This window comes from Crocodylus porosus, unplaced genomic scaffold (assembly GCF_001723895.1).
Source record: "Crocodylus porosus isolate Cpor-Errol unplaced genomic scaffold, CroPor_comp1, whole genome shotgun sequence".
Lineage (NCBI taxonomy): Eukaryota > Metazoa > Chordata > Crocodylia > Crocodylidae > Crocodylus > Crocodylus porosus.
The window spans coordinates 18,022,779-18,041,821 of record NW_017728907.1 but is presented as its reverse complement, the minus strand read 5'-3'; the positions used below and the strand labels follow the sequence as shown (position 1 = coordinate 18,041,821).

The window sequence follows — 19,043 nt, the reverse complement described above, 5'->3', positions numbered from 1 at the left end:
TAGCTCTATAGGGAGGGGAAGAAGCCACTCTAGTAACTGACCTCTTCCTCAGCACCCTGCCTGACCACCACCCCTGTCATCAGAGGACAGGGCACATCCCCCAAGTGTACCCAGACTACATGTAGATAGGCCGTTAGATCATAAGCTCTTTGCAGGCGAGTGTTTGTGTCTGGAGCAGTGCAGTCCTGATCCAGGATTGGGTCCCCTTAGCTCTACTGTGAAGTAAGTAGATACATAAACAATAGTCCCTTTGCCCCCCTTTTAGGCAAAAGGTAATGGCCACTGTCAGGACTAGCTGCCACTTTTTCTTGAATGAAGAAAAAAAAATGTCAAGAATTTTTGCTCTAAGGAGAATCAGATCTGTTAGGAAAATGTGTCCTGTTCCTGGACACCCTCTGGCTTGTGCAGAAAAAGAAGCGATTAAAAATTTCAGTATACTTTTCTGAAGTTATTCTGATGCTTTTTGAAATTTCACTAACAAGTTTTGCCCCTGGAGCTTGCGACTGCCCACAGAGAGCAGTCACACGTGGCCACACGGAGCTCCAGGGTTGTGTGACTACCTGCAGTAGATCCCGTATCTCACAAAGTAGGGCAGTCTGCTACACTGAGCCCCTGAAGGGTTCCCAGCAAGAACTGCAGGCTAGAGCCCAGCCTGCAGGGACAGGGGCTGTTGGGCTGTTTGATTTTGCCCAGTGCTCTCCCTCACCGACCATTGCTTGGAACATATGAAACAAACTGACTTTTTATTAAATCAACTGCTTACAGAGCTTCACTTCAGCTTTTACCAGCCTGCAGCTTAACACTTCTAGACACTTTAAAGACTGATTCAGAGAGGCATACGTTTTCACAGGGGACGACCTAGCATAGGCTGTTGCCTATGTCAGTTTATGACTCTAAACCAGTTAGTAGTCTCTAAGGGCATTTTCAGATGTGGTCCCACTGTGGCGCTGGGCACTTTTAATTAGCAAGCTAATTAAAAGCACCCACATGTCATGTGCATCAGCAGTGCAGCATGCTTCCGCACTGAGAAAATGGTGGCGGTGCGGTTTGAACTAAAGCACATTGAATGTGTTTTAGTTCAGAGTGCACCACCACCGTTTTCTTGGTGCAGAGGTGCGCTACACTGGTGATACATGTGAGATGCAAGGCTGCCAGAGCGGATCCATTTATGTGCTCTAACAGGCTCAATTAATTGATTAACTGAGTTTGCTCTGACTCACTGGATGAGCAGGCTCCCTGCGTGTGTGTAAGTGCCCTAAGGTACTACCCTGCCCTGCTCTGTCTGACTTCAGACTCAGAGTGCTAGTAGCTACCTCACTCTGCTCCTAGCCACATTCATGCAGACTGACTTCCTGGTGCCTTCTCTTTATCCTTCTCTCCTGCAGCCCTGGGTTTTTTCTTTGTAGGGGCAATTATAGGAGATTCTCCATTAAATTACCACTGTCTTTACCCTGAACACACTTTCCTCTCGCTGGTGTTTTCCCTCCTCCCTTCTAGCCCTTTTCATCAGGGGGGGAAGAACTTGGGTTGGTAGAAAAAAGAAGAAACCTAGAAGAAGTAAAGCAAAAAGGCAGAGATTTCTGGAGACAAAGCTGCTTCTTTCTAACAAAGGAGGACTTGAAATGCTTATTTAGGGAAGAGTAGACTAGAGCGCCAGGCATTTCCTGGAGTCTGGAGACGAGGGATTTTTTTTTTTTCCATCAGGTAATGAGTTTCGGATGTTTTAGGCAACCTTTGCTTTGGGCTATTGTCCTTCTAACGAGGTGTGAATGGCAGTCAGGGATGAGATAGCAGGGGGCACCGAAGACCATAATCAAAGTGGGTTGGCAGAGCTTTGGAAGTGGGCGCTTGTCCAGGGTCTGGCACACCCTGTGTGGTTCGTGGCAGCTGTGTCAATCTCTTGCTTTTGCAAGTTTCATATTCACACCTGAGTGTAAGAACTGTTGGTAAAAGATGATGGCTGTCATGTCTAGCACAGTTAATCCAGTTTGATCAGTCACTAAGCTGTTGCTGATCAGCCTCTCTTTCTTTCTTTTATGAGCTGTAAAAACCAACCAACTGAAATGCCTACTAAGAGCAACAAAAACAGAACAGCATGGAGCCTGCAGTGATCATGAAAAAGGGAAAGAGAAATAGTAAAAGGTGGAAGAAAGACGGAGCAAAACAAAGTTGCAGAACAATGGGAGGCAAAAGACAATGTTTGAAAGACAGAGACATGTAGAGTGATGAAATCTCTGATACTCAGCTCTGAAGCCAAAAAAATACCAAACAAGCAAGATGCATGATGGAACAGTCTGTCTTATTCCTTAGGAGGGTTTCATTGAAGCAGGAACAGAAATAAAACACCTATTACATGGACATACCGTATTTTTCGGACCATAAGACGCACCTGACCATAAGACGCACCCAGTTTTTATGGCAGGCGTCCTCCTCCTCTGGGTCAATCCGCCACTCTCCGCTCGGGGTCCTGGGTCTGGCTGCTGCTGCTGTCCCTCTCTCCGCCGGGGCGGACGGCCCCTCCCCGCCGGGTTCCGCGCTCCCGCCTGGTGCGGAGCCGCCTGCAGGCTCCCCTCCTGGAGCCTCAGTCTCCGCGGCAGCGAGTCCCTCCTTCGCCCCGTCTCCCCGGGACACACACCTTCGGACCATAAGACGCACCCTCGTTTTCCCCCCACTTTTGGGGGGAAAAAAGTGCGTCTTATGGTCCGAAAAATACGGTATTTACATAGAAAACTTGGGATTGTCCTACCATCTGCTTCCTTAAGAGTGTTCTAAGATGAGTTGCTTTCATAGCAGCTTCCTGCTTCAGCACCACCATTTTTGCCTTTCTGCATCTAGGAGGGTGTTGGCCAAAGGCTGACCAGGAAGCGTTTTGCTCTACAGGGTACTTAGAGAAGGTGCTAACTGATAGATAGAAATAAAGAATGGGGATGGCTTATTCATTGATTGATTCATTAGGATATGCATATTGAAAGAAGCCTAAGGGAGTGCAAGGATCATATCCCATTTATGTTGGTGGGAGTTAGGCATCTCTCTCCCATAGCATTCCTTTAAAAATCCCAATCCATGTATTCATTTATTTGAAGATATTACCAGCAACAAAGGATACTCAAACTTCTTTCCCTCCCCTCTCATTTACAGACCTACTCTCCTCCCTTCTGCTGTCATAGAGGTATGTCCAGAAATTGCAGCAATTTGCCTAGTCAGAAAAGTAAGATGAAAAATGCGTTTACCTGATCAGCACCAAGTTCAGGCAAATTAGCATTGTGTTCCTCCTTACCAAAAGATTTGATGGGCCTAGATACAGATGTTTCTTTGTACCCATCCAGGCTGTTGGGCCTTTTTGGCTGTCCAGCATTGGAAAGTCCGCATTGCAGCTGCCCACTCTGTGGATAAACAGAAAAATCCAGGCTTTAAGGCTGTCAATCCAGCCCTTTCACAACATAAAATTCACTCAAAGTAAAGTGTTGCTCTTATAATGGTTTCCCAGCCAGTATTTTTATGGAACAATATCAGGCCTCGCCTTTTGTTCCCTCTCTGGTGCACTCCTGAGAAGGAAAAATAAAGACCATCTGTGGGAGTATTGACATCTTGTAGATGGTGAAATATTCAGGGTACCAATGAGACGCGCAGAATGCATTCCTTTAGTTCTAAAGCTCACCTTCCTTATTCAAGGCAATCTGATCTATGAGTTGAATGGAATCCTCCAATTCTAGGACTCTTGATAAATATCCTGTTGTGGCCCGGTAAGGAAATTAGATGGAGGTATATAATCCTGCAATCAGAATTTTTTTTTTTATTGCTGCTAAAAGGACCCAACAACTTCAGATTAGAAATTAAAGGCTTTGCACAATAGAGCTGAAATTGCCCCCAGAGAAATTCCTTGAGTTTTGTCTCCTACAAAGCACTTATTTAGCATCTGTCAGGGAAAATGTTTATCTATGTTTAGTGTTCTTAGTTGCATTCAGGGCTAACATGATGAAGCAGATTGGAAAACTTAGTCCAGCTCCAAGCTCACTTCTCTCGGACGTGATTCCTAACTGAAGGGTACTGGAATAAGAGCGGAGATACGAGGCTGGGAACCTGATCCAGAATCCATTGGAGGTGACTCCTGCTGCTTCCTCTAATTCAGGGGTGTCAAACTTGCATCCTGTGAACCAGATCTGTCCTGCAGAGCCACCCCATATAGCTCACTGAACTACTGGTGGGCCAGGAGATTTTGGGGTGGGGGGCATGGGTAGCTGAGATGGGGCCTACACTCAGAATCTAGGTCGCCAGGACTCCACTGTATATGACCCATGGTGCTGGATGGGCAAGCAAGGGCTGTGCTAACACAATTCCACTTACCCAGCAGCTACTTACCCCATAACAATTTTAGCTTGTACTGCCTCTGCTGAGGCAAATCGATGTTTGGTCCATAGCTGCTTACCTCACTGCAGTCACCATTTGCCCCATAGGTCTGGCCCATGAGGAGCTGTGCAACACAAATCCAGTTCAGGACATGGGATGAATTTAATACCTCTTCTCTAGTTTAAAAATCAGGTATACGGTGGTGGAGAGGTCATCATCATGAGAAAGGCTTCCTGCCCTGATGCTGCTTCTTCCCAGGTCTGGGGATGCTCTGCAGGTTCTCCAAAGGCTGGTCTGGTTTGTAGGAGGCAGATAGGTTGGTTTTCTGTCCCTGGAGGTGATCTGTGTTTCCTGTGTTTGGCGATCAAGGACGCCATCCACAATCCAAGTTCTCTTTCAATGGGTTGGCCAGTGACTTCACCTAGTTCGGTACCACTGCAAGGGGAGATGCACCCACATGCCACATGGCTTGTCATCCCATTGAGTGCTTGTCTGTCAAGCCATATAATCTATTAAAGCATCGTAGGAATTGGATATAAGGACTTAGACTTAGACTGAGCCTGTGTTCTTGGGAGACATGTTTTGTGTGCTTTGACCAGGCCATTTTACTGTCCAAAGGATTAGTTTTTCTTTCACTTCCCTTGAGAGACTATAGCAGGTTTCAAAGACCCCACTCTCAAGAAGGCTTTCTTGTTATTAATCCATTTTTTCCCTTTTTTCTGTCCTTAATTTAACTTCTCCTGTCAGCCTGAATAATTCTTCTGGATGTTTGTGTTTACACTTCCTTCTAATCTGTTTACTGCTATTATATCCTCCCTTACTGACATTTAGCCAAGATGCATCTATCTAACTCTTTTTAAACTTGATTCCTAAATCCATGTGTTCAGTCCTTTATTATTATTTTTTTAGAGGTGCACCAATATATTGGTCGCATATTGGATTGGCACCAATAAAAGGAAAATTAACATTATCAGCTATCTGCTTTTTTTGGCTAGTGTAGCCAATAATGTCACCGATAAATATGGTATGCATTGGCAATGTGTAGGGGGTGCATGCAGGTGCACATGCACCCCCTGAGATTGGCCGTGCACCCCCTGGAAGTGCCAGCCACGAAACTGGAAGTGCTGGCAGAAATGTACTTCTGGTTTTGCTGCTTGCTCAGCAATAGTATGCCTCCTGGCTGGTGCCCCCAGATACCACATGTAAGTGCACAGCCACCATGTACATGACCAGAAATGCAGCTAGGCAGCATGCAGATCAGCACCCTGCAGGTAAGTCAGTGAAGGGCAAGAGGCTTGGGGGAGATAAAGGGTGTTGGGGGGCAGATCAAGGTCCCTACAGTGAGGGAGGGAGTGAGGTAGGGGCTGAGGCTGAGGCTGGGGGTGCTGCTCAGCCAGGGCAGTGAATGGGACCCTGGGGCTGGGGTGGGGAGCAGGACAGAGCCACGGGTGGCTCATCTAGGGGGCACAGGATGTGTTGGGAGGGGGGTTGTGTCCCTGCTGCTCCATCCACCTCCGGGGAGGAATGGGAGGGCGTGTGTGTGTGTGTGCCTCCCCCCCCACAATTTGTGCATGGAAGAGGCGGTGGACTTGGGGTCAGGGGCAGTGCCAGCCTCTTCCTGGTGGGGGGGCTGAGCTGGGGCTGGGCTACACACTCCTGGCCTGAGGGACTGCAGTGAAGCCTCGCTTCAGCAACTCCCGAGCCCTGTCTGTGATGATGCTGGTGTGATCTGAGCCTTAGGAGATATGCACAGGGCTGGCAGATCCCTGCACAGCACAGCACAGCACAGCACAGCACCCCCAGATGCCCTGTCCTCCTCTGTCAGCAGGGAGAGGTGGATTCCCCAAGTCATGTTGCAGGTCCTAACTTGCCCTGCACTGGCAAGAGCTGGGGTATGGGCTGGGGGATCCTGGCTCATTGCTGCTCTCCCTCGGCTGAGTTCCTTGAGAGGCAGGGCAACCTCGAGACACAGAGGATGGCGCTCACCGAGAGCTGGCCCCAGAGACTGGAGCAGGGTCCAAGGCTGCTGAGTGGGCAGATGCCTCCTTACCTTTCTTGATGATAGACTGATCCAGAAAGTTCATTCTGACCTCCTCCACTGCCTGCAAGCAAAGTGAGGACAGAGAGCAAGGTGCTGCTGCTGCTTGGGCACTTTGCGTCACCCCAAGCCAGTGCTGTCAAGCTGGGCTGTGACCCTGAGCTCAGCATGGCCAGGAGCTGTCCTTCACTCCAGGACAGCTCCCCCCACTCCCTGGAACTTGGCAGATGTGCCCCCTGCTGCCTGAGCTGACAAGGAGCAAATTGCTCCCAGCCAGTGTCTACATGTGCACTATGCCGCATTAAACTAATGCACCATTTTCTAGTACCTGTCTCTGTCAGCACCAGCAAATGGCGTATTAGACTAATCTAATACATATTAAGTGCATGTGTAGATGGTGACACTTTCCTTAAAGTGTCTCGTATAGACACATCCTCTGTGAACACAGTTCTGAATTGCACAGGGTTGTTTGGTTTTTTACCAGTCTGCTCTGTTTATATGGATAGCAGATTTGAATCCTTATTCTTCAGGTATATATCATATGGATCCCACTGTAGAGACACATGTGTCCACAGGGCTAGATTTTAGATTTTAGTTATCTCATCCAGAAAGAGGGGAGTTTGCTCTTCCTCTCTATCCAAAACACTGATAGTAAGTATATCTTTTGCCAGCCCCTAGAGAACTGTGAACAGGGGAGGAACAGCAGCATCCTTGGTTTGCACCAGGGTGGAGAGTCATCCTCATGGGGCTGCCATGCCTGCTTCTGCCCTGACTCAGGTTCAGGTCCACCCAGGTTCAGGATTGGTAGATGTGGCACTGCAGGAAAAATCAAAATTGAGGAAAAGTGCCCCTGCAGACCAGGACTCTAGAAGCCCACATCCGTTGGAGGCACAGAGCCAAGCCTTCTGCCTCATTGCAACTCCATGCAGCAAACTACAGGAATTCCCTGCAAACCAATATTTCCTGACTCAGAAAGGGAGGAGTTAGGAGGGCTTATATTGCCACTTTGACTAGGAGAGTAAGAGAGCATCAGGCACTTGTTATTTGAACCCCCATGCTGGATATTTTATAGGGACAATATGTTATTCATTGTTCATACCTTAAAACAGTCTCAGATTTTGATCTAAACCAGCTGATAAATCTCTATATTTTCCACAAATCACCACACTTGGCTCTGCAAGAAAAAAAATACTCACAGTAGAGGTACCCAGGATTTTGCTTCATTATATTGACAAGACCAAACCATTTGGCTCAACCCCTTCTCTGTTTGTAGCCATAAATGAGCCTTCTAAAGGTCAAGGCATCTCTTCACAAAGAATATTGAAATCAATAACACAGTGTGTGCTGCTATGTTACTCCTCCTTGAACATCAAGGCTGTTTCTGCCAGAGCACAAATACTTTTGTTGGGTGCCTTTGAGCATCTGCTAGCCAGGAATTTTAATGAAACAGATTTATGCTCTAACTGGGACATCTTCCTTTATTGCTTATGTGCTTTTTCCCCTCTTTGGAGAGTCCAGACATTTTGAACAAGCAATACTGTGAAGGATACATGGTGATGTAAGTTTTGGGCGGAATAGAGCTGTGCGTGTGGCAATTGTTTCTTTGTTTCAGTTGACCGAGCAAACTGCAAAACAATCTATAAAGAAAAAAATACATTTTTGGGGGAGCTAAAATGTGAATTCTCAATTTTATGTCAGAATGAAAAGTCAAGCATATGCTTAAGGAAATATTGCTTTAGCTTTCTAGTTTGGGATTTTTTAAATTTAAAGTTTAACTACAAGATATTCTTGCAAAATGAAACACTGAAAGATTTTGTTTTAGAAACATTGGATTGAAAAGATTTTATGGGAGACGAGGGGCAGATTTTATTGGGGATTTTTTTACCCCAAACAATTGGAATTTGTCACACATTCCCAAAACATTTTGGTTGGCCCAAATCTATTTATTTTCATCAACAAGAAAATGTGTCATTCAAAATTTTTTTCCCCTGTTCTATTTGGGCTAATGGGTGGGAAGCAAAAAAGCTGGGACTGTGCTGCTGTGCAACCGTGATTGCAGAGCATGGTCTGGTAGTGGAGAGAAAGTTCTAAATGATTCCTCAAATGTGCTGGTGTTTTGCCTGCAGTACAGTAAAATGGAAGATGGCACAGAGAATGCCACTTGAGCCGCCCCCCACCTCTTTTTAAACTGCTTAGTCATACAAGATAAAAAGACGTGCAATTAAATTAAAGTCTTTGGGGCTTCAGGCAGGCACAAGGGTTTGCCTGCTCAAAGCTGGTGGCTAGATCATAGATTCGTAGATGTTAGGGTTGGAAGGGACCTCAATAGATCATCGAGTCCGACCCCCTGCATAGGCAGGAAAGAGTGCTGGGTTCAGATGACCCCAGCCAGATGCCCATCCAACCTCCTCTTGAAGAACACCTTCAAGAGCAAATTGGATGCTTATCTTGCTGGGATCCTATGACCCCAGCTGACTTCCTGCCCTTTGGGCAGGGGGCTGGACTCAATGATCTTCCAAGGTCCCTTCCCGCCCTGACATCTATGAAGTGTATTAAATCTATGAAATCCTCAGGGTAAGGGAGAGCAGCACTTCCCTTGGGATCACATTCCAGATTTTGGCCACTCAAACTGAAGAAGTTCTTCCTAATGTCCAGTCTAGATCTGCTCTCTGCTATCAGAATAAGGGGTTCACTTTAGGTCAGTGTTGGGATGGGATAGAGGCAGCAAAAGCCCAGCATAGGTAGGTGTCTTTCCTGGGAGCGCATGTCAATCAAATCAAGTCAAGTCAGTTCCGAGGCCGCTGTGACCATTGGGGCACCTTAGATGCTGTAACAACCCTCCTCCACTCTGCTAGTTTTGTGCACTGTGTCAACTGAAGCCCCATCCAGTGCTGATACTGGTTCCCCAGCTCTTCTTGGATCTGCCTCTTTTTCTCTTTTCCTCCACAGCACCCTGCATTATGGTGTTGGTCAATCAGTGTTCCACAGTTGTGCAAGAAAACATTGTAGGGTGCTGATGTGTTCTCTTTAAGAGGAGCACCCGGAGTCACTGCATTTCATTAACAAGGAAGTGACCTGTAGGCGTACAAAGAGTACACCTCAGACTATAATTGTGATCTTGAAGCCATCAGATGCAGATGTCACAGCTGGTATTCATAGCTGCACGTGAGGACAGTTTGACCTGTATTGCACAATGCAATGCATAGGTTTTTATTTATGCATGTATTTATTTTCTGTCTAGGCCTTGGCCATACACAATATTCCAGCGCGGATTTGACTTGGTACTGGGAGAGCAGCCTTCTGATAAGATATTTAGGTAAGTTTGTTTGATTCCCTGGGCCAGCATCAGTCTTGCATCCAACAATTGATCCCCTTCCTTGTTTCTGTGCGATTCTGTGATGGTGTGGAAGCGTTAGAAGGAGAGAGCTGCTTGGCCAAATGTGAATAGCATTGTGGCCTGTTTTGACTGGACTGAAGGATCTTCTTCAGCCACATCAAAGTTGCTTTGTTAAAAACACTAATGCACTGACTGAAGTGAGGTATTGTGGGGGTACCTACGTGTGTCTCCAGTTGAAGGCAGGCAGGGTGTGGTTTGGGGTAGAGCTGATTAGGTTTGCACATACAGCTGTTCTGCTCATGCATTATTCCTTTTTTACTGTCCTATCTGAGCCCTGCCTTTGTAGCTTGGAAAAATTCCTGCTTCTGTTTCCCTAGTACATGGTTGCACAAGTGTTTTTTCTTGTGCTGAGGAATTTCTGCTTTCCAGGTTCCTTCCTGCTGGGTTCATTTCCACACACACACTCCTCCAAGGTGGGTATCTCTCTTGCCTAGACCTCACTTGTTCCACAGTGGACATGGAGCATATTCTGCTCACAAATATTCTGAAAACCACACCTTGAAGTCCTTTTTTCTGTTTGGCCATTGCACAGGTGACACTCCTATACAGGTCAGCCAGATGAAGATGGAATATTGCCCCAGAAAGCACTTCTGAGGTTGGCCCAAGGGGAAGAGGGGCCTGATCAGGGACCACAGGAGTTGCCCTTAGCAAGGCATGGCCTCTGGAAGGCCTCTTTTTCTCTCTTGCATGCATTAACAAGTGTGCACAAGGATGGGAGAGGAAAAATAAGAAGAGCGGGGGGTGGGGGGGATTAAAAATAGCAGAGGATACGTGCTGGTACTGGATAAGGTTGTGAGCACTTGGAAGGGGTAGCAGTGGGTAGAAGAAAGGAGCCTGGGTTTTGTTTGTCTGTATGCCAGTGAATCCTTCTGTGAATCTGGACAAATCTCTTCCCTTCAACATGCCTCAGTTCCTCCATTGGCAAGAAGAGGATAGTAATAGTAATGTAGGGCTCTGTAAAACACCTGGAATGAAAAAAAGCTAGGAAAACTATTGTAATTGTTCCCTTAATTGGACATGCTGCTTTTCCCACACTTTTGCCCCCCTTTTCCTCCATTTCCATCTTTCTCCTACTCCCCCACCTTTTTACATGCATCTCTCTGGAAGGGAAAAAGGTTTATAAACACTAAGCTGGCGTCTAATGACGAGCCTGCTACTTGGAATGGCTTCCTCAAAACCACCGTAGCAGCGATGGCACAAGGCAATTATCTCATATGTTTCCACTCCAGCAGAATCAGAGGTGCCAGAGACTGCTGGGACCTCATTAGCTGAGTATTTAGCTCCCCTAGGACCCAGCATGATGCCTCCTAGCTCCCTGAATATTCATTGATCCTGTGCATGTTGCTTTTTCTCAGTGCGCTGTCACATTGCTGGCTTGCCGCTGGGAGCCATGGGCGGGATGCGACAGTTTGCCTCCAGCATGGGAATGAGGGAGGTACTATATACACACAGCTCGGGTCCACAAAGCATATGCCTGTCCACAAAGCATACACCTCCAGTGCTGCATGATGTACTCATGTCATCCTGTTGCACCCATTCTGGCATCAGGGTGCCCTTTTGTAGAGCTTACTCTGTCCCCTACCATTATGTATAGGCTGCTCCCTTCTCGGTGGGATTCTCCAGCCTGTGGGAGTTTGGCTTTTATTCTGAGTGGGTCTCAGCATTTTCTCTGCAGTCTCATTGCTCAGGTGGCCTGTCAAGTGCATCTAGGTCTCTTCCTTCAGCCAGAGTCTGGGGAGCAGGTGGTCTAGCCAGTAGGAATTGGCTAGCGTGCCAGAGGGCAGGAAAATAGGTTACTCTTTAATATCACAATTTGATGCCACTATGGAGAATTTTGGTCCAGGCATTCAGGACCCATGGTCCTCGGGGACTTCAGTGCTCTTAGGTTTCTCACTTAGTGGGAAAAGAAACTATTACCAAAAAGAAGAACCCTCACCACAGAGGACACAGTGTTCACGCAAACCCTTACAGGAAGCAGGCTCGGCAGAGACTGCCATCTGAATGGATGATGGACACTGAACTTCCCTCTTCTATTACAGGAGAGATCTGTCTGGGGTGGCAGGAAAAACCTGCAGTGCCAGCATTCTCCTTTGTTGTGGAAATGAGCAGAATTGTTAACAGCAACATCCTATACCTGCTGTCTCTCCAAGGCAGAGAGTGTGATTGCTCCTCTGCAACAGGATGATATTCCATCTCTGTAACTAGCTGAATGGCTCTTGGCTAAGACCCCTGACTGCTTCTGTGCAGTCATGTTGCCCTCTGCTGGGGAACATAGGAATTGCTCTACAGTAGCACATTTTTACTCCAGGGTAACGTTTTTGCCAGTGGTGGGCACCAGTTGCTTTTGAGTAAGAGCTCCTATGATGTCTAAACTTAGGGTATCATGCCCCCATGAAGTGGTCCCTTCTGATATCTATCCGCATAAGCATGGGTTAGGCTCTGAAGCAGGAGGAAGCTCTTGCAATAATAAATGTCTCCTTTATTTTGTACTGAATCCAAGTAGCATCTGGGTGCTTGGGGGATGGGAAGGGGTGGAAGGAACAAAGAGACATGTTCCCCTGTGTACTGACATGCTTAGTGTGTTGCTCACATGGGTCTGGTTTTTCTCATTCAGCGTTTGCGCCTGCCCACTGCTGTTACCTTTTGTGTAGTCAGGGTGAATAGCTGGCCCTCCTGCAGCTCCTGCGCTCATATCCACCTAGGCTGGCTTTTATCTCACTGGCTCTAGGACACACTGAGCAGAGAATGATTGAACTCCTTTGAAATGAGTAAATAAATAAAAGAATAATCTCTCGCTGTTCCCTTAAGCTCCCTGCCAGAACACTGATGGATTGATTTATTTGGGGGCAGGGAGGCAGGGCTGCAGCTCCCCAGGTGCACAGATGGGGCACGTCTCCCTTCATAGTATCTGACAAAGGTTATTGCCTACAGAAGTTCATGCCTCTGAACCATTTAGTCACTCAGGTGCCACCCTGCCCTACCTTCTGCTGTGTGAAATATAATAGGAGCCCCTGTCAGGATCAGGCTTCACTTAGCACAGTTTAGACAGCTGGCCTTGAAAGCTTGCAATCTAACTAGCTACATGAAGAATCATTTAACCCCATTTTGTAGATGAGGAACTCTTAGAGAGACTGAGGCTGGGATTTCCACAGGAAATAGTCACTTGCTTTCAATAGTATTTGGAGTCTTCCACTGACTTGCTTAGAGATCCCAGCCTCAGTGACTCGTACAGGGTGTCAGTCTTTGGCAGACCTGGGAGCTGAACCTGCATTGCCAGAGTCCAGTCTAGCACATTGACTACAATGCACCATTTGTGTTCTTCTGCTCCTGTCCCTTCTCAAACTTCCTTCCCCTTCCCCTTCTTCCCCCCTCCACTGCCTCTTGTAGTTTGTAGGTGCTACAAACTCCATAGTAAAGCAAAGAGCCTGCACCCTTTCACGATGTACCTAGCCTGCCTTGGGAGATAGGAAGATCTAAGGGACAGTGCATATGATGCATACTCCAAAGATCTGGGTTCAATTTCTAGCTCAGCCACCAACTTTGTGGATCTTCTTGGGCATATCACTTCATCTGTCTTGTTTCCAAGTTCCCTACCCAGGAAATGGAAGCACTCACCTACCACATGAAGCTGTAGTGAGAGTAGATACTTTATAACACTTTGGTAGATATCCAGGTTTTCCTTCCCATGCAGGTGCAGGGGTTGGAACTGTATCTGAAGCCTATCCAGCTGCTGCAATGAGCAGCAGGAGTGTCAGTCAGTGTTCCCTGTCTTTGCATGCACTCACCTTCCTGCTCTGGTTGAATGTAGGAGGGAGTTGCTTCACTTTCCTAGTCATTGGTTCTCACCCTGGTCTCTGTGTGCTGCTTGACAGGTTCACGTACACCCTTGGGGAAGGGATGTGGCTGCCTCTGAGCAAGAGCTTTGTGATTCCACCTGCTGAACTGGCCATCAACCCCTCTGCCAAGTGCAAAACGGACATGACAGTGATGGAGGATGCAGTGGAGGTCAGGTGCGTATGTCCTTGAGCTGGAGGCAGCAGGAGCTAAGAAGGACATAGTAATGTGGGGTGGAAGGTGGGGATCAAATGGACAAGGCAGGGTTTGGCACTGGAGGAACTATAGCACTAACCACAGTGTCTGCATCATTGTTCTCCTCCAGTGCAGCTGCCTGTTCCCTAAAGACATCTGGGATGTGGGCTGTGCCTTATAACTTATAGAAGCTGATGAGAGTTTCTCCACTGTTCTCAGGGGGCTTTGCATAAGGGCTGTATTGTGTATATCAGACCACCTTTTACATGCATGTTTCTTGAAGAGCATTTAGTACCTTATTCAGATCATGGTTTCCAGTGCCATGTTTGCTTACACACCAGAGCTAACTTTCCAAAGACAATTTTTTTGTTCCTTATTGGTTTTCACATTGTTCCAAATCTACCCCTTGCGTCTGTCTTGATTGTCAGCTCATAGGGGTTAAAGCTAGTTACCTTAATATGGTTTTTGCAGACTACAAAGCACTGAAACTTCTTGGGGTCATGTTTCAGCAGTGTTGAGTGTTGCATTTGCAACTACAAGCACTTGCACTTACAGTAATTTCTGTAATATGCATTATATATATATGTGCCAGCAAATAGCAGAGGGGCCTGTTGCATATTGGGAGTGTAGCAGTCAAATTGACACTTGCCATCAGTGTATTTTTGTACCAGAAATGGCCACGCAGCTGTGTATCACAGAAGGTGCAAATATGTGCTATTGTATGTGTGAATGTGTCTTGTGGTGTCTGTACTCATTAACACTTTATAACGAGTGGAATGAAACATACTATGTTCAAGGGCCCAGGTTCCTTAATACGTACCTTTTCCTCTTCTCGAAGGGAAGAACTGATGACCTCCTCCTCCTTTGATAGCCTGGAGGTTCTCCTGGATTCATTCGGACCAGTTCGGGATTGCTCCAAGGACAATGGTGGCTGCAGTAAGAATTTCCGATGCATCTCAGACCGCAAATTGGACTCCACCGGTTGTGTGGTGCGTGTGTCCTATTCAGAAGCCAGTGCTTGTTTTGTTTGTCTTTTATGCAATAAGACAAGTCAGGGAAATTGCCAGAATACTTTGCAGAGGGGAGGGGAATGAAACCAAATCAATCCATCACTTTACGAGGTACTGCTTTGCAGAGGGTTCTGAATAAGCAGACAGGGAGCCTGCATTACAGCTTTACTTCAGCTCTCCTGGCAGCATCTGACTCATACATCAGGTGCTTTTCCCTACTTCTTACAGTTCTCTAGGAGCCAGTACCAGGGGAGGTCTGAATCAGGCATTCTGCTAACACAGTCATATTAAGTAGTATAAAGCTGTCTAGGGAGTACTGCCCCCTTCTAACTGCAGATATTCTTACACCTCAAAACAGGACAGTGTAGATAGAAATGCCAGCCTGTTTCTAAGTCTTGGAACTTGGTTGGCTTCTTTGTTTGCCTTGAGTCTAAGTTTAGAGCTGCTGGAGGAGCTGCTGGTAGCCATCAATCTAATGCAGGGGTCGGCAACCCCTGGCACATGTGCCAGAGCATTGCACATTAAGCCATTTTTCTCAGCATGCCACAGTTGGCCCCACCTCTGGGTAGGCTGCTGCTGCCCACCATAGACCCTGGTCAGAGCCTGGGCTGTTTGCAGGTGGCAAGCAGCCCGGGCTTCAAGGTGGGCAGCAGGGTACTGCCCAGAGCCTGGGCTGCTTGGAGCAGGCAGCCACAGGGCTGTAAGCAGCTGCATCAGGGTCCAGAGCCCCAGCCCAGCTCATTGCCAGGGGTGGCTGCACACATGCCTCAGGGAGCACAGTGGGGAAGGGACTAGGGTTGTGCTGCCACAACAAGCATCAGCCCATTAAGGGTTCCTGCCATCTGCCCCAGCACCTTACCATCTTTCATGTCAAGGTTGCGGGATTTTTTGGCACTAGGCCCAAAAACGTTGCCAACCTTGATTTAATAGCTGTTGGAGATGGTCTCTTGCTCAGTAGCACTGGCCTTGGGGGTATGGCTGTTGGGAGAATAATACACCAGTCAACAGAGCTTGTAGAAAAGTGCGTCGTTCTTATTGCAGTGCATGTTACATCAATTTAGCCCATGTTTCCCAACCTGGTTCCCTGCTCCAGGGACACTAGCTTAGTGCAAGATGGGAAAGAAGAACAGTAGCTTCAGCAGTTGACCCCAGGTCCTCTTGGCTGTGGACATGCTTCTGTTGCTACAGGTAAATTAGCAGGTAACTCTCTGGAAGCCTTCCAGCTTACTTCCTTGAACCTTTGTCCAGCTGTAGAAGCAATACAGGAGAGCAGGAATGGGCAGCAGTCTGTTAACCCCATCTACCTTCTGTTCCTATAGTGCTGCTGGATGTCCCTCATGAGAAACAGTTTGTAGTTTCTGAGCAAGTTAGGGCTTGGAAGGGCTGAGCGGTCATGCCAACGGGTGGAGGAGAGAATAAGGAGACAGATGACAGTCAGGGGTGAATGATCAGAAAAAAGAGAGAAAGTAGACAAGGAGAAGTGCTAATGGCAGTTGTGGCAGGCATGGGAGAGACGCAGTGTGGTGGGAGGGTGGTGTGTGTGTGGAAGGGCAGCTACTCTGTTTTCAGCATGCCATGAAGCTGTGCCAGAGAAAGTGTTGCAACCTCTGACCAAGGAGAGAGCAGTTCCATAGCAGAGAGCTGGTTTTTTGATAGCCTCTGATGGAGGTTCATGAGTGGCTCTCCTGTGTATGTTTCTGGTGGCCGTAAGGAAGGACATGGTAGCTGGAGTGGATACAAGGACTTTTGCCAGTCTCTCCCCAGCTTGGGGATGATGGGTGATGGTGTGAAGCCTTAGTGTCTGCCACACACCAGAAAAAAGGATAGCGTTGGATGGATATTGTGAACCGTTCCATCAGAGCGCGACTGAAGGGCCTTGCAGAAGCAGGAAGTCGAAAGGATCTGGCAGATGGATCCGTGTGTTGGCAGAATGTATTCTAGCAGGGGTAGCCTGTTACCTATTTGGGGGTGGGGAGAGGTCATGATGGAACTGGCAAGGGGGCAAGCCTGGGCATCTCCACACATCCCTCCCCTTTCTCCATGATATGCCAATACTCTCATTGTTGCTGCATATACATAAGTCCCGCTGCTTGTAAAAGGGCCTTGTTTTAGTGTTTTCAGAGTGGGGGAAATGCTTCCTGTCTGGCCTGAAGATGAAACCTCCATCTCCCCCGTCCCCTTGCCATTTTACACACAGACGCCCACAAAGGGCAGCAGAAGCAATCTGTCTGCTGTAGAAGCAAGCTGTGAAGCTGTTAAGCATGTCTCATCGTTCACACCCTTCCCCAGTCTGCTCTGCACCTGCTCAGCTCTGGGAAAAGCACTCTGCCAAAGACTTATATATTAATGGGGTTGGGAAAGTGGAACACACCTCACACCATGACCTCCAAAACTTCTGCCAAGGGGCTGCTGCTCCCAGACGCACAGCTCTTCAGAGGCAGAAGCAATGCCAAGTGTAGGTGAGCAAGGAGACAGCAGCTGAAACCCAGCAAGGGGCATTATAGCAGTCAGAGATGGAAACATCCTCAGAGATCCCCTCTGGCTTCCTTCTCAGCCCCCACAGCTTCCCAGGGGCCATCCTACTTATGGTTTCCCAGCCCTTTTCTTAAATCACTCTGGCAGCAGGCACTGCTGCCTCTTCTTCTGGGAGCCTGTTCCACCCCAGGGCCATCTTATGGCTAGAGGGTTCTTCCCTTGATTTTCTCATGGCATTTCCCTTGGCTGGACATCAGCTCAAAACTTGTAGCGTCAGCTTCTTGGCCTACCCTCAGTGACAGCATAGATTGGTGACACAGAAGGAGAATAGGTAGAGAATGAGGAAAAAGGAGAACTGGACTCAGGGGCAGGTGAAGATTCTTTGGTCTGTGACTGAAGCAGGATGCACCAAGGTGAGGCAGCATATCCAAAAGCACTTGCTGTGCTCCACAGTACACCCTGTCCTTTGGGTTTGGGTCTACCTTGCTCACAGCAATAACCATGCTTTTCAGCTAGTCCCGTTGGGACTCAGGGTGGTATAATATCCCTCTATGTAACCATCTTTTGGATTTCGTTCTTCCACTGGTCCTCTCTGAGTTGTGTATCCTGGCATCATTGAATGTGCACTATCGTAGCATGCTGCAACAGGGCCCTTAGGGACGATTGCAACCCCAACACAGCCTTTATGGCTAGCCAGCATCAAAGGAATAATAGGTTTGCAAAGACTGTCCTATGGTGCCAGGATTCAAGACAGTCCATCACATTGAGCACAGGTAAAAACTGGTGTGGGTGGGTGTGTGTGTGTTGGGGGGTTGGGGAGGAGGGATTAGCCAGGGGCCCAATGAACCTGAGAGACAAAAGGATGTATCACCCAGGATAAACAGATCCTGAAGTTACAGCAACTTTCTGGACCAGAGAAAGAAGCTGGAGAATACTAGTGGGCATTCTTGTTTGCTTCATTCCTTGAGTGAAGCATCAACCTCCCAAAGCTCAACTGTAATGCTACTGAAGAGGCAGGGCTTGCTCCTGATACACTTGGACTCTCCTGGTGTCAATTGCTCCCACCTAATTAGCTTGTTGTTTATATATTTTCTCCTGAGGGCAGAAACAAGTACCCATGAAAGGCAAAGACCTGTGAAAAAGATAATCTTCCTGTGCAAGAAGCCAAACTTTACAGTGGAGCAGCGTGGCCCCTTTTAATGACTGCACTGTCTACTGAGTTAATTGCCCTATGGTTAGGCATGAGAGTAAATGAAGCTGCTAGAGGAATAGTTGTCCTATGGGGAATCAGAGAGGTGACAAGCAGAGATTGGAGTGTTATCTACCGGTCTTTGGAGTCTAACTAGGAGAGCATACACTAGCAAGAACGAGCCTCCAGGAAGATGGGGCCATCTTCCTCAAGCACAGGCAAGGTCTCAAATCAGAAAAGGATACAGAATGAATCCATATAGAAAAATGAACATATGAGTGTAAGCACATACTAGTGCACCCCTGTCTACTTTATCCACAAGCGAAGATGCTGTGGAATGGGTTTTATCACATGCTAGCAAGCAGAGTATGTACCTAGGCTTCCTAGAGATGCTGACGTATCTTGGGTGGCACTGGTTGTTGTGCTAGCTAGATTGGTTTAGCAGGGGTCTGCTAGCACATGCTGCAGCCATACCTCCATTTTTTCTTTGCCATCGTACATGGAGAGATGGCTTCTTCGTCACCTGTGTGCTGTACATGGAAGTATGCTTAGAAATCT

General features: G+C 47.5%; 1 protein-coding gene across 2 annotated transcripts in view; it reads left to right on the top strand.

Annotated features, from left to right (window-relative positions):
* ASTN1 (astrotactin 1) overlaps window positions 1-19,043 on the top strand; it is a 207,519-nt gene that overhangs the window by 145,212 nt on the left and 43,264 nt on the right. For both annotated transcript variants that reach the window (XR_002100181.1, XM_019530886.1), the window contains exons 9-11: window positions 9,627-9,701; window positions 13,655-13,792; window positions 14,650-14,800. Coding sequence is in view for 1 of the 2 variants with exons in the window: in XM_019530886.1 (XP_019386431.1) it covers window positions 9,627-9,701; window positions 13,655-13,792; window positions 14,650-14,800 (364 nt within the window). In the remaining variant the exon portion in view is untranslated. The remainder of the gene's footprint in view (window positions 1-9,626; window positions 9,702-13,654; window positions 13,793-14,649; window positions 14,801-19,043) is intronic.